General features: G+C 33.7%; 1 protein-coding gene across 26 annotated transcripts in view; it reads left to right on the plus strand.

Moving 5' to 3' along the window:
• The first annotated feature begins 1,091 nt into the window (after positions 1–1,091).
• Positions 1,092–16,134, plus strand: part of nrm (neuromusculin) — an 85,402-nt gene continuing 70,359 nt past the window's right edge. For 15 of the 26 annotated variants that reach the window (XR_011443000.1, XR_011443001.1, XM_070280606.1 and 12 more), the window contains exons 1-4: positions 1,092–1,364; positions 7,467–7,812; positions 13,716–13,887; positions 13,951–14,099. Coding sequence is in view for 23 of the 26 variants with exons in the window: in XM_070280606.1 (XP_070136707.1) it covers positions 7,677–7,812; positions 13,716–13,887; positions 13,951–14,099 (457 nt within the window). In the remaining 3 variants the exon portion in view is untranslated. The remainder of the gene's footprint in view (positions 1,365–7,466; positions 7,813–13,715; positions 13,888–13,950; positions 14,100–16,134) is intronic. The other 11 variants (XR_011443002.1, XM_070280612.1, XM_017237766.3 and 8 more) reach the window with 1 other exon arrangement.

The raw sequence follows: 16,134 nt of genomic DNA on the forward strand, positions 1-16,134 counted from the left end.
GTAGTACTTTTGTTCAGATTATTTGATAATAATTTTAATATTATAAATTCGTTATTAAAAATTATCACTTTTGTGTTCAGTTCATTTTTTATCACAAGAATAAAATTTAAAGGCGGGTTGCATTGTTGATAAAAATTATCGTATAGTTAAAGTTTGGAAAAGAGATATTTAATAATTATAAACAAAAATTTTAAAACTTTAATTTTTTAACCTTTTGAATTCACAGTGCACAGTGCTTCATATTAGCCAACAGGGTCATCCTCATCAGAAATGTATGTGTGTAGATACATATGTATGTAATATATTGCAATATTTTTCATTTCAAATACATTGAGCCCAACTATTGTTTCCCTTACCATTGTAATTTAGTATACTGTTTTTAATTGTTTCCTTAAAGTCGAAATAAACAATTTTTTGAATATTTGAAATTTTTGAATATTTATTTCAAATAGGAGACTTTATTTGGATGAATATTTCTCAGATAAGAGAACTTGTGGATGGTGTTTTTTCTTTTTCGAAAATATGACCTAAAAGGGGTTTTATACGCAATTACACGGACTACATAATACAATATATACTTTTTTGACCAATTTGTATATGTATGTATGTATGTAAGTTTGTTTGTTCTCGACATTGTATCAGCGGAACCCAAATGTTAGCTTTTTATCTGAAATAAAATTTTGGCGGGGTTCCGCCTGTGTTATATTTCATTAATAACGTAATTTTAAAGTTTTCCCCTTTTTTTTAACTTTTTCTCAAAATGTACACCCTAGAAAAAATAGTTTAATTGTAACATAGTAACTTATAATACATTTTTTTTATAAAAATATTTAAGAGGAATTTTTTTTTATCTTTATAGTAAAGGATGTGGGTAATAACATGTGTCTACCACTTTATTTACCTCAAAACACTATTCAAAATGTAACTCTTAGCACACGAAAACGACTACGTCACTTTCGGGGCCATTGTTCCCTTGTATTATAGGGGTTGATTTTCATTCTCGTGTCGTTGTCTCTGGCTACTCAGCAGCATTGCCTGCTGACGCTTATATTTGGCTCTGCGTTTTTAGCCTTCTTACCAATTCTCTGCGCTTCAGTTTCATTTTGAACGTTGTACGCCGAGAACCTACAGGTGCTGACGATCTCGCTTCCGTTAGCCTAGGCTTCTTCGACGTGAAGCCACAAGAACGCGTGTGAATCTAAGATTGAATCTTGAAAAATATTATTTAATTGCCAAGTCCGAAAGCTACCAAATGTACGAGAATATAAAATAATAATAACATTCAGTGAACGTGAAAAAAATTTCACTGGCGGAGTTCAGATAAAAAAAGTTTATATCTTAATTCGTCCATACACCATACATATGTAAATTCCTCTGTATTTGTTTAGATATATATTTATTTATTTATATTTTCCACTATGTATATACATGATTATGTGTTTTAATGGTGTTTTTACATGTGATTTTTAAACATAAAATTACGATATTTTTATTAAAGAAGTGTAAAAGTTTGCGATTATGCCATTTTTTAACTAATCACTTTTCATAAAAATAAATAAATTTTTTTCGCTTGGAAAAAATGTGTAAGATGTAAGATATTGATATAAAATGTTCATGATGAACATAAAACTAAAACTAAAAATATATTTTAATATGAACATGTCATAGAAAATAGATACATACAAATGCTTTTGCCTTTTAAATAAAAGATTGCTTAAAAGAAATCGTTCGCCGAATGGGAAAAACTTTTTAGTATTTTCGAAAATACGCCTATACATACATACATATATTTTTGCATACATACGCTTATATTTCTATAGTCGTATGTGTAGGTACAAAAATATATACATATACTTTGTGCTTAAACAGCGATGTACTATATATATGTTCAAATACATATATCGATGCCGGGTAAAGAGACGACGGACCAGTCTAAATTATATCATAGTCGAAATCACTTTTATAAATAACACGCAATACTAATTTTTTTTTGTAAATATGCTTTCCCCAAAGCATATAAATATGTAAACATTAGCCAAATCAGGAGTATAAAAAGCCCATATGTTTTTATTTATACATTTTGACGTAATAATTTCTAAAATTAGCCGTAAACGTTTTACAATAAATGAAACCAATTTTTTTTGAACATATGTCGAGCTCCATAAATATGGAGTTACATTTTACCGATTTCTCGGTATATACCTTTATACCGATAAAGTATACTATATAAAGTATACTTTAATATATGTACATACATATACATATACTTTAAAGAGTCGGGAATGTCTCTTTCACGACGCTGAAATACTCTGCAACGGTATAAAAATGGCATCCACCAGTTACCATTTGGAATTCACACTAAAAGTTTAAGTATTTTATTTGCCTACATGGATTTCTTTTTGAGCTTTAATGATTTGTCTTCAATAATTTGTCTATCCAAGCATTTATTTTTATTGTTGAAATCGGGGAAAATTGTGTTATATTGTACATTTATTATAGTTAAGTAAAAAACTTGTGGTTTTAAATGTGAGATTTTTTATTTGAATAAATATATTTTTGTTTTTGAATATTTTAAAATGTGTAATTTTTCTGTTTTTACGCGAACAAATGTTTTAGTTTTAAAGCTTTCGACTTTTTACTTTGTAAACATTATTCTTTACTTTGTATGCAAACGGAATAAATCGGAACGGAGATCTGTCAAACATATCCTAAAGTTGCCATATATTTGAACGATCAGAAACGTCACAAAGTTTGGGTTTTGAAAGATGGAAAGGTTGAGACTTTTTTATTTAATTGCGTTATAAAAATTGGTTTTATAATGAAGTTCTCAAAAGAATCAGTCATTCAGTTAGTATTGTGTGCCACGTAGTCAAATTATTAAAAATTTTCTGCTTGGGCAAAATAGAAGCAATCTAAAACCGGATATACATACGAGGTGTGCTCAAAAAGTATGGTGACTTTTCAAATTTCGCGAGCCAAATATTTTCGACTATCGAGTTTTTTGTTTTTTTATGTTGGTACACTTTTTCCTAACATCTGTACTAAGTTTCAATTGAATCCCCTTTTTTGTTTGGTTGTGAGAGGCGTAAAGGTTACAAGTTGTTTGGCGTGCTTGCCGATTTTTCGTTATCAAAAAATATGAATCAAAGGATTTGCATCAAATTTTGTGTAAAATATAAAATAAAGTGTTCGAAACACTTGAAATGTTGACAAAGGCATAAGTCAACAAACTGCTCTGAAAAAAACAAAAAAAAAAAAAGCAAGGAAAGCTAACTTCGGGCGGAGACGAAGTTGATATACCCTTGCAGTTAAAACCGGATATATATCGCAAACATCGGATATAGTTGGCCGATTCTTACGGGAATATGAATATATAATCCAATTAATTACAATACAAAATCTAAAACAAGAAAGGAAAGCTAACTTCGGGCGGAGCCGAAGTTTATATACCCTTGCAGTTTAAACCGGATATATGTCGCACACATCGGATATAGTTGGCCGATCCTTATGGGAATATGAATATATAATCCAATTTATTACAATACAAAATCTAAAAAAAGTCTCAAGCTTCTATCTTCAAACATATCAAAGTTGGTATTTCTACCAAAAATCATTTCCGATCGTTCAGTTATATGGCAGCTATAAGATATAGTCGGCCGATCCAAAAATATAATCTGTACCAAGTTCCAGCTTTCTATCTTCAAAAACAGGAAAGTTGGTTCATTTCCGATCGTTCAGTTATATCGCAGCTATAGGATATAGTCGGCCGATTCTTACAAAATTTTGCATGTCGTATTATTTTGAATTTTGTCGTATTAAATTTGAACTCTCTAACTTTAAAAACACCGAAGTTATACCATTTCGGTAGATCGGATTAACTGACCAAAAATAGAATGTGTACCAAGTGCCAGCTTTCTATCTTCAAAAACACGAAAGTTGGGTCATTTCCGATCGTTCAGTTATATGGCAGCTATAGGATATAGTCGGCCGATCCTAATGAAATTTTGTAGGTCGGATTAACTGACCAAAAATAGAATGTGTAACAAGTGCCAGCTTTCTATCTTCAAAAGCACGAAAGTTGGGTCATTTCCGATCGTTCAGTTATATGGCAGCTATAGGATATAGTCGGCCGATCCGGGCCGTTCCGACTTATATACTGCGTGCAAAGGAAAGAAGGGTGTGTGCAAAGTTTCAAGACGATAGCTTTAAAACTGAGAGACTAGTTCGCGTAGAAACAGACAGACAGACGGACAGACGGACATGCTCATATCAACTCAGGAGGTGATCCTGATCAAGAATATATATACTTTATAGGGTCGGAGATGTCTCCTTCACTGCGTTGCACATTTTTGACCAAAATTATAATACCCTCTGCAAGGGTATAATGAATGGAAAAAGTAAAGATCCGATTTAAAATTCAAATTCCTATTACATTTTTAAATAAGTTTTTCTGCACTGGTTATTTTGGTTACGAGTATATTAGTAGTTCTGAAAAGATCAACTGCTGCAGATCTCTGTATTTTATACAAAGAACACTGGTTGAAGAAAACACATGCAGCTAGGCTATCTGTACTATATAATGACTTCTATAGAAGCTGCCGGCACGAAAGTAGTAGATAGTAACTAGTAGGTAAGAAGGGAGGAATCCTTTTCTGATCCGATTGCCCGTGCGGTAACTCAAGGACCCTTGCGGTCCAATTGGGGAAGGTTCTTCACCTTCACCAGTTTCCATATCCGACTTTTGGGCAATCCACTTTAAGTCTATTTAAAACAAGAAAGGAAAGCTAACTTCGGGCGGAGCCGAAGTTGATATACCCTTGCAGGTAAAACCGGATATATACCGCAAACATCGTATATAGTTGGCCGATCCTTATGAGAATATGATAATATAACTCAAGTTATTATTATATAGAATCTAAACAAAATCCCAAATTTCTATTTCCAAAATACCAGAGTTGGTATTTCTACCAAAAACCATTTCCGATCGTTCAATTATATGGCAGCTATAAGATAAGCTGGTCGTTTTAAAATTTGGTAAGTCGGATTAACTGACCAAAAATATAATCTGTACCAAGTTCCAGCTTTCTATATTCAAAAACACAAAAGTTGGGTCAATTCCGATCGGTCAGTTGTATGGCAGCTATAGGATATAGTCGGCCGATCCTTATGAAATTTGGTAGGTCTGATTATCTGACCAAAAGTAGTATTTGTACGAAGTTTAAGATTTCTATTTTCAAAAACAAGAAAGTTGGGTTATTTCCGATCGTTCAGTTATATGGCAGCTATGGGATATAGTCGGCCGATCCTTATGAAATTTGGCATGTCGTATTATTTTGCCAAAAGTAACTCTCATGTCAAATTTGAACTTTCTAACTTTAAAAACACCAAAGTTATACCATTTCCGATCAATCAGTTATATGGCAGCTATAGGATATAGTCGGCCGATCCCGGCCGATCCCGGCCGTTCCGACTTATATACTGCGTGCAAAGGAAAGAAGGGTGTGTGCAAAGTTTCAAGCTTAAAAACTGAGAGACTAGTTTTTGTAGAAACAGACGGACGGACAGACAGACAGACGGACATGCTCATATCAACTCAAGAGGTGATCCTGATCAAGAATATATATACTTTATAGGGTCGGAGATGTCTCCGTCACTGCGTTGCACACTTTTGACCAAAATTGTAATACCCTCTGCAAGGATATAAAAATGTTTACAAGTGGCACAAAATCTTCCAAGATGGGCGGGAAGATGCCAATGACGAGCCTCGCTCTGGACTCCCAAGCACGTAAACAACTGATGCAATCGTTCAAGCAGTGAAGAAAATTGTTTTGGGAAATCGGCGAATCACTATCAGAGAAGTTGTTCAAGATGTCGGTATATCGCTTGGCTCGTGCCATGAAATTTTTCCAAACGTTTTGGGCATTAGACGTGGGTCAGTGAAGTTTGTTTCAAAATTACTGAATTTTGACCAAAAGAACCGCCGCATGAGCATCGCTCAAGAGCTGTTGAATGACGTCAACGACGACCCAGATTTACTCAAAGGGTCAGAATTGAATATATGGTTATGATATCGAAACCAAAGCCAAATCGTCCCAAAGGAAGAGCCCAGGTGAGTTCGATCAAATGTCAAAGTTTTGAACATGCCACTGAACACTGTTTTCTTCGATTACCATGGCGTGGTGCATCAGGAGTTCTTACCATATGGTCGTACGGTCAACAAACAGTGTTTTCTGGTAGTTATGCGCCGAAAGGAACGTCCAGAATTGTGGAAAAAGAATTCATGGCTTCTGCATCTCTAATGCCCCTGCTCACTCATCTTTGCTTATGAGAGATTTTTTGGCCAAAGACAACACCAATATAATTCCTTAGTCACCATATTCACCGGATTTGTGTCACCCATGTGACTTTTTCTTGTTCCCAAAACTAAAGAGACCCAAGAAAGGACGCAGATTTGCAACGACTGACGAGATAAAGACTGCATCGCTGGATGAGCTCAAGGTTATACCGAAAAGTGCTTGGAAGTTATGGGAAGTGCTATGAGGATTGGAAAAACCGTTGGCATAAGTGTATTGTATCTGAGGGGGATCACTTTGAAGGGGACAACATAAATACTGATAAATAAATTAATAGTTTTTCTTGAAAATACACAGTTACCTTACTTTTTAAACACATCTCGTATATCGCAAACATCGAATATAGATCGCTGATACTTATGAGAATATCAGAATAAAACCAATTTATTTCTATACAGAATCTAAAACCAACAAGAAAGGAAAGCTAACATGGGGCGGAGCCGAAGTTTATATTTCCTTGCAGTTAAGACCGGATATATATCGCAAAAATCGGATGTAGTTGGCAGATAATTATGGCAATATCAAAGTCCCTAACTTTTATCTTCAAATAAACCAAAGTTGGTATTTTTACCGAATACCAAACACTTTTGGTATTTGAAATTACCAACTTTTGAAATTTGGTAGGTCGGATCAACTGACCAAAAATAGATACTGTACAAGGTTCCAAGTTTCTGTCTTCAAAAATACGAAAGTTGCGTCATTTCCGATTGTTCAGTTATATGACATCTATGTGATATAGTCGGGCGATCCTTAAGAAATTTGGTACGTCATATTAACACAGGAGGTGATCCAGATCAAGAATACTCATACTCATTCATACTGACAAATAAACGGACGAATAGATCGAAATGGTTATATAGACTTGGCTGTTGATGTTGATTAAGAATTAAGGCCAAAGATGATTCCTTCTCAGAGATGATCCCACATGTAAATTGTACCCTTGCTTTAAAAAAAAACAAGTAACGATTAGTTTCTATATTTCTATATATTCTGCTAATATTTATATATTTATTTCCGCTCATTATTATTACAGTGTTTTTGGTTGTGTCATTGTAAAATAACCATTTTAAGAACTAACTCATAACAATTTTTTTACCTATCTTATATTTTCAGGATATGTTAAATGGCTAAAAGTAAATTAAAATGAAACAGCTGCTGACGAAATTGATAATCTAAAACATAAAAAAATAAAGATAATCAAAACAAATTATATCACTAATACAACAAAACCGAAAATTGAGATACCGCAACCAAACAGTTTATATAGGATATAGTAAACAATAAATTGCTTTATATTGCGGGCAAAAATTGTCAACATCAATCATGTTTCTTACTCCAATATGGAACGGGTTTCTAAATCGAAAGACCTTTTTATTCCAACTATCTCGGCTTTGTGACTTGATACCGTTTTTAGTAATTTTTATTTTGGCTCAACCTTGTGTAACGAACGCGCAAATTGGTAAGTTTTTTATATATTTTATTAAGTATAGTATTTAAGTATTTAAGTAAGTAAGTAAGTATAATTTAAGTAAGTATAAAATAAGTATTTTGACCTTCATTAGGTGCCTTATAATAGTGTTAGCTTAATCCTAATGATAATAGCACCTATAAGTCATGTAAACGTCGCGAAGATGATATACCCTAGCTGTTACATAATGGAAATTGTATGTGTTTTAATTTACATTTATCGGATCAGATACATATATGTATTCCAATATCGAAGCTATATGACAGGTCCTTATAGGAAATTAAATATCAGACCCATTTGGTATAATATGAATTTATAATATGAAAATATATTCAAAAACACTAAAGTTGGGTCATTGTCGAAAGTGCAGTTATATGGCAGCTGTAGGATATAGTCCACCGATCCTTATAAAATTTGGTACGTCTTGGTATTTTGCAAAATATACAAACCATAGAAAATGCCAACTCTATAGCTCTAAAAACACTATGAAATTTCCAGTCAATCATTTAGAGCATTAGAGTCTAATTAGATGGGTTTGATGGGTGTTCTAGCTGGCTGCGTTAATCGACTGTCAGAAGATGGGTAATTGTAAACTTTTACATTTTCATATGTTGGCCATTTGGCATTTGAAATTGACTCAAAAACAATCTCCTTGACATTGGACATAATATTTTCTGTGGGATTGAAGATAGACGACTGCCCAAGTGACTCCAACATGTTCATAGAGTTTCCTCAAACCATTCCTCTGGTCCTTCCTTTTGTATCATTGTCCTGCTAAAGAACCTTTTTAAGTAACATTTTTTTTATTACTTCAATAAGTTCAAGATATTAAAGCATTTATGCGAATCCGTGATGGGTTTTATGCCATGTACAGAGGACTTTTCCTGATTGGAAAAGTATGTCCAGACAACTGTACTGTAAAAATCAAATTCATTTTTTTGTTGTATGAAAGCTGCATATTAAGTTATTTTGACTTCTATATAATTTACCATAAAAAATAACCACTTTGCGCCCACCTGAGCACACAATTTTTCCCCATTTTCGAGTCGTGGCATTTGGCGGTTACTTGTAAAACTATATGCTCTGGGTAATGTGTCTCCCATTTAAAGGTGGAACATTCCCTGAGATTAAGAAGTTTAGATTAACTAACTTTGTATATTAGCCAACTGTTTAAACCATGATTTTGCATTTGATTTTGCTTCTTTAAGCTTTTTAGCAGACTTTAGCTAAACCACCTTGCCCTGACGCAGTACTATGTATATTGACTTACAGAGTAGTCTTAGATCAATATTGCTTACATTTTGAAAGTAGTTTCAATAGTTTATGGCTTTATTAGGTATTTTTTACTAAAAAACGAAATTAATTTCACAAGTTTTCTATCTCTATATATTTTTTTATAATATTGCGTTTATTCACATTGCAGTACCTCCCGCGTAAAATGTTAGCATTATTTTTTAGTTTTTTGTATTACCGAAACATATAAATTAAACTTAAATCTATTAAATAATAGTTCTCTCAAGAAAAAGTGATCAAATTTCAGTGATTTGGTAAGAAATGTGGAAGATGATTTTTTTTTTGTTGCTTTAACGTGTATTTTAATAAAAATATTCAAAAGGAATTTGAGTATAGGTTAGACTGTTTTCGAATGTATAAGATTATATTTATTTGTTTCCCTGCAAGGTTATTCGATAGGGTGAGTCGGTCAGTTTAATTCGGAGTGGCCATTTTAGATTCTGCACGCAGTTAGAATTCTGTTTTTTCTTTATCTTTATTAACTATGTATGTATGTGTGTACGTAAGAGTTGTGGGAGACTTTTTTTATTCTCTTTCTTCATGGGAAATGATTTTGAGGAATTTAGGTGGAGAAGCTGAAAAAATGTAATTGGAAAGGTGAAGAGTACAGTGAGTCCCTTTTAAGAAAGTTCAAAAAACTTACACTGCCGCTCAACTGAATAGGTTTATTATCTCAGAGGTAGAAATTTATTTAATATTCCTAAACCAGTTTTCCTATTTACAGATTTTTTTTCTTTTATCTTAAATTATATTAAAATAAAAATCATTCGGGCGTAGCCGAAGTTGATATACCCTTGCAGTTAAAACCGGATATATATCGCAAAAATCGGATTTAGTGGGCCGATCATTATGAGAATATAATAAAATAACCAATTTATTACAATACAAAATCTTAAAAAAAAGCCTAAAGCTTCTATCCTCAAAAATACAAATGTTAGTATTTTCACCAAATACCATTTCCGATCGTTCAGTTATATGGCAGCTAGAAGATATAGTCGGCGGATCGCTATGAAATTTTGTAGGTCGGATTAACTGACCAAAAATATAATCTGTATATTTCCAACCGTTCAGTTATAGGCATTTCGAAATTAATTTAGCTATAGGATAAAAATAGGGCAGCTATAGGATATACTCGGCCGATCCCGGCCGTTCCGACTTATATACTGCGTGCAAAGAAAATAAGGGTTTGTGCAAAGTTTCAAGACGATACTTTTAAAACTCAGATACTAGTTTGCGTAGAAACAGACAGACGGACATGCTTATATCAACTCAGGAGATGGTCCTGATAAAGAATATATATAATTTATAGGAACGGAGATTATTCATCACTGCGTTGCACATTTTTGAACAAAATTATAATATCCTCTGCAAGAGTATACTTAGAACGACGATATACTACATTTTTATACAAATGTAAGGCTAAAACAGCCAAACTTGAGTGTGCTTGCACATTGTAGTCTTTACCATCCCGGCTACTCAAGTATATCTTGAAAGAGCATTTTCACCATTACAATTTATACTAACCGAACGACGGAGTTCAATAAATACCTAAAACGCGTACCTAAATACCTAAAAGGAAAGCTAACTTTGGGCGGAGCCGAAGTTGATATACTCTTGCAGTTAAAACCGGATATATATTGCAAACATCGGATATAGTTGGCCGAACCTTATGAGAATATGATAATATAACCCAATTTATTATAACATAAAATCTAAAAAACGTCCCAAACTTGTATCTTCAAAAATACCAAAGTTGGTATTTCTACCAAAAACCATTTCCGATCGTTCAGCTATATGGCAGCTATAAGATATAGTCAGCCGGTCATTATAAAATTTGGTAGGTCGAATTAACTGACCAAAAATATAATCTGTACCAAGTTCCAGCTTTTTATCTTCAAAAACACGAAAGTTGGGTCATTTCCGATCGTTCAGTTATATGGCAGCTATAGAATATAGTCGGACGATCCTTATAAAATTTGGCATGTCGTAATGTTTTGCCAAAACTAGCTCTCTTGTCAAATTTGAACTCTCTAACTCTAAAAACACCAAAGTTATACCAATTCCGATCAATCAGTTACATGGCAGCTATAGGATATAGTCGGCCGATCCCGGTCGTTCCGACTTATATACTGCGTGCAAAGGAAAGAAGGGTGTGTGCAAAGTTTCAAGTCGATAGCTTTAAAACTGAGAGACTAGTTCGCGTAGAAACAGACAGACAGACGGACAGACGGACATGCTCATATCAACTCAGGAGGTGATCCTGATCAAGAATATATATACTTTATAGGGTCGGAGATGTCTTTTTCACTGCGTTGCACACTTTTGGACAAAATTATAATACCCTCTGCAAGGGTATAAAAATCATGAAAATACAAGCGAATTTATGTTTATGTTGATCGGCAGTGTATAATTGAAGCATGGCGTAAAAATTTCTAACAATGATGTGGTAATGAAGCTGTAATAATTGTATAAAGTTATAAGTTTATATCTTCAAGATACAAATGTTAAGCCATTTCCGACCGTTCCGGATATAGCCAGCCTTTTAAAATTGGGTTAAAAATAATCACTTGGGGAAAAAAAATCTAGTTAGCCGAATCTAACAGGAGTTCTAACAAGAACTAACTAAAAGAGAGAATCTAACAAGAGTTAGTTACCCGAAACTCATCTCTTCCACCCCACATAATTACCAGTGGCCAGAATGGCAGTGTTATCTGCAAAAGGAACAGGGCGCTACCCTGGGGGACTCTTTCCAGGATTTCTTTTGTATTGGACTCATCCCTATCTAGAACGACTGTGAACGATCTCTGTTTCAAAAAGCTTAGCACCAGAAGCTAATGTTGAGGTTGGCTCTATCGAAGGCTTGCCTTGTATCGAGGTACACAGACACAACATACTCCTTGGTCTAAAATCCTTTTAGGATAAAGTTTACCACCCTGTTCAGTTATTCAGTCGTTCCGTGTGGTTTACGGAAACCAAATGGAAAGATGTCCAGTATTCAAAAAGCAAAGGTGGAACAATTACCCATTGATGATAATAGGATGATTGGGCTCTTACCAGCTTTATGGATCATGCATAGTCTCTAATGCATAATCGTGAACTTGAATGAAGACCATGAAAATGGAATTTGCCTCCCCTATATCTCTTGGCGATTGGATTTCCTTAGATCTTTACGAGTATTTCGTAAATCCAAATCTGCACCAGGGGAACACAATCGGCCTTTTGGGGTTCCTATCTTCGGCGTAGGGTTATGTTTGGCTATTAGATGAAGATGATCTGAGGAGAGTTGGCATTCTGTACTGATACTCAGCTTATTTGAATGTATAACATAGAAGTGAGTGAATTGGAGTAAAGCTGGATACCCAGTCGCTAAAATATGGGGATCAGAAACCTATTGCCTCTGGTCTCAATTTCCCCCAGGATATATGTTTTGCGGTAAAATTTCCTCCCATAAAAAAGGAGTCTCTTAAGTTATTCATATGAGTTATTATATGAACGATAGTTACACAAACTATCGTACAATGCTTGTAAACGGACATAAAAATATGTCCGTGCAACATAAAAATAAATAGGACGCAACAGTAAACAATAGAAGTAATTTCGACATTCCAGTTGCCATTTTTTTTCCAATATATCACAGGGATTTTGTTTGGAAATAAAGGGAGCGAACGAAGATTAAAACGATTAAATATATAAAGACTGAAGAAGATGGCGCCATACAAATTTAATCTTAAAAATATATTTTCTTTAAAAAAAGGTTAAATTTTTTCATTTGAACACACCTTGAATGGTAAAAAAATGTTATGAGTACCTTAAAACTATATTTTCTACGTACTGTAAGTTGTATGAACATTTTGCCAGGAAAAGCTCTAAAACTAAATTTTTTTTGTAGACTCCCTGTAGGTTGCGTCCTTTTCTCTTTTGATGAATCAAATCTTTAGTGGTTCTAACAAGAATTCATTGTTAGGATTTATGTATCTTGGGAAAGGACGTTCCAACTCCAATTCAAAACAAGAAAGGAAAGCTAACTTCGGGCAGAGCCGAAGTTTTTATACTGTTGCAGTTAGGATCGGATATAAATCTCAAATATAGGATATGGTTGGCCGATCATTATGAGAATTTAATTAGAAATCCAATTTAATAGAAAATATATAATGAAAAAGGACCAAAAAGGACTTAATATAGTCCTTTAAATAAAAAGGACAACTTAGGATAAGGATAACTTATCAAATAAGTTATAGTCGACTTATGTATTTACTGGGTGCAAAGAGTCTTTATCTTTGGTGAAAGAGTCTTTTTAAGTCTTTATCTTTAAAACTGAGAGACTAGTTCGCGTAGAAACAGACAGACAAACGGGCATGCTTATATCAACTCAGGAGGTGATCAAGAATGTACATATGTATGTATATACATTGTAGAGTCGGAGATGTCTCCTTCACTGTCGTCCCATCCGATGACCTTATCACAAGATTTATAATTCCTAAGACATGGTGCATTATTCTCAAAACAATATTTATAGAAAAAAAAATCATAATGTTTACTAAGTTTACTAATGTAATAAAATAGTTAAATGAATATTTATAACTTATTTATTTTAATTTTAGATAGAACAGTCAGTGAACTGGAAACTAAGTCAGTGATCCTCACTTGTCCCGTTAATGAAGCAAAATGTGGAAAACTACATTCTTTAAACTGGTTCAAAGGAGAAGACCGTATTGCTGCAATGCTCTTGGGGGAAACAAACGTTATGAACGTAAATGAGAAATACCAAAACAGGTATAAAAATATATAAATTTTTGTGTAATTGTAATGGTTTTAAGTTTAATTGATTATTTTAAGGGTAACTGTTGTGCTAAATCCGTATAGGCTAATTATTAATGACTTACAAATTGGAGATGAAGACATTTATCTTTGTGATACAACATTTTTCATACCAGAAGAAAGCTGCGATAACTTCAATGGGTACCGAATTGAACTACGAGTCTTAGGTAATTGCTCAATTTAATTCTTTTTATTTAAGAAGTATTCCTATTATATAAATAAGATGCTTTTATGATATAAGTAATAAATATAAGCAATACACGTAGTGCATATATCCTTAGTATGGAATATTCTTAATATCCAATATATCCTCCATATACCCTTAATATGGGATGTTAATGAAGGGAGAAATTTCTTATATTTTAAACCCATTTATTTTTACACCCGGTACTCGCCGATACAATGATATATTTTATTCGTGTGAATGTGTGTAACATGTTTTTTCATAACATGTTGTATGCTATTTTTTAGAGTTATAGAACTTTAAGTTGGCATTACTGTTCAAGATGGCGACCGATTTAACAGCTGTCAAGTGATTTACTCTCAGTTTGGTTTGGCAATTCGTTATGAATTGACTCACGCCTGAATTACGCTTGCAAATAGTAAACTTTTATTTTGAAAATAATGGTTCTGTCCGGAATACTTATCGCGCACTTATCGTTCATCAGAAAAGTTAATTCAATTAACCATGGAAAGTTTTCGCACCACGTTTACTCTTATTGATAACTTGCATTTCCAGAGACACCGTACGGTGCGTTCAGAAGAAGCTATTGCTACGATAGAGCGTAGCATTAAGGAAGACCCGAATGAGTCCATCCGCCATCGCGCACAGTAATTGAATCATCAACTTCATCCACTAATTAATGTTCATCCACTTAATGATTTGTGGAAGGATCTTGGTTTGCCTGCTTACAAAATCCAACTCGTGCTAGAAACTCGTTGAAGCCAAACAATCAAAACGAGATGGCCATTTTTCCCGATTTTCTCGATATTTTTATTAATTTTGTTCAGCGATAAAGCGCACTTCTGGCTACGTCAACAAACAAAACTACCGCATCTGGAGTGAAGCTAACCCTCAAGTGTACGCAAAACACCGTTACGTCCAGAAAAACTAACTGTTTGGTGCGTTTTCCAACAAGACGGCGCAACATGTCACACAGCTCGTTCCAAAATCGATTTATTGAAAGACACGTTTGGTGACCGCCGAATTTCACGTTTTGGACCTGTAAGTTGGCCTCCTCAATCTTGTGATTTAACACCGCTAGACTACTTTATGTAAAGCTATATAAAGTCATTGGTCTATTCGGATAACCCACAAACGCTTGACCATTTGGAAGACAACATTCGCCGTTATATTGCCGAATACGGCCACAAATGTTGAAGAAACCCATCGAAAATTGACGTCCAGATTCGACCACATCCGAGCCAGCCGTGGGGGTCATATGCCAATAATCATATTAAATGCCACAAGATTATCTTTCGAATAAAAAAAAATGCATGTCAATCGAATAATCCATCGCTGTTTTATTGATATTTAAAGTTCTATACCTCTAAAAAAAACACCTTTCTATAAAAACAAACAATTCACATACAAATGTGTACAAATTTAAACGCGTGGAGTTCGGAGACTATGGACTTATCCAATTTGGAACTTGAACTCAATTTGTCTCACAATTTTTTCGCACCCACACCCGCTCCAAAAACGTAAATCTTGTTGTATTGCCATTTGAAACAAATTTTTGGAAAATGTTTTGATGGCATTAGTTGTATATAGTTAGTGGTTTAAGTGTTGGTGAAAGTTATGAGTACCTAGTATAATATAGGCGGGAAAATCGACTTAATCTGTCCTTTCTTGTTTTTAATGGATGTCTGATTCTTTTAAAGTAAAGAAACACCACCAAGCTAACTTAAATTATATGCTACATTTCTCTTATGTTTATTTTGTAAACAATTTTCTTATTAAAAACCACTTACTTATTAAAGTAAATAACCTTTCTATTAACCAATCTCTCTCTTTTATATCTTTGCTTACGACATAACATCTGCACGCGACTAAAATCCTTGAAAATATATATTAAAATTATTGTTTTCTTTTAAAAAAACCCCTCAAACATGGATTGGAATATTTTTTTAAAACATTTACTCTTAATGAAAAATTATTTTAATAAATCTGATTAATATTAACTAAAAATGAAAACTAAA

This window comes from Drosophila bipectinata, chromosome 3L (assembly GCF_030179905.1).
Source record: "Drosophila bipectinata strain 14024-0381.07 chromosome 3L, DbipHiC1v2, whole genome shotgun sequence".
NCBI classification, from domain to species: Eukaryota; Metazoa; Arthropoda; class Insecta; order Diptera; family Drosophilidae; genus Drosophila; species Drosophila bipectinata.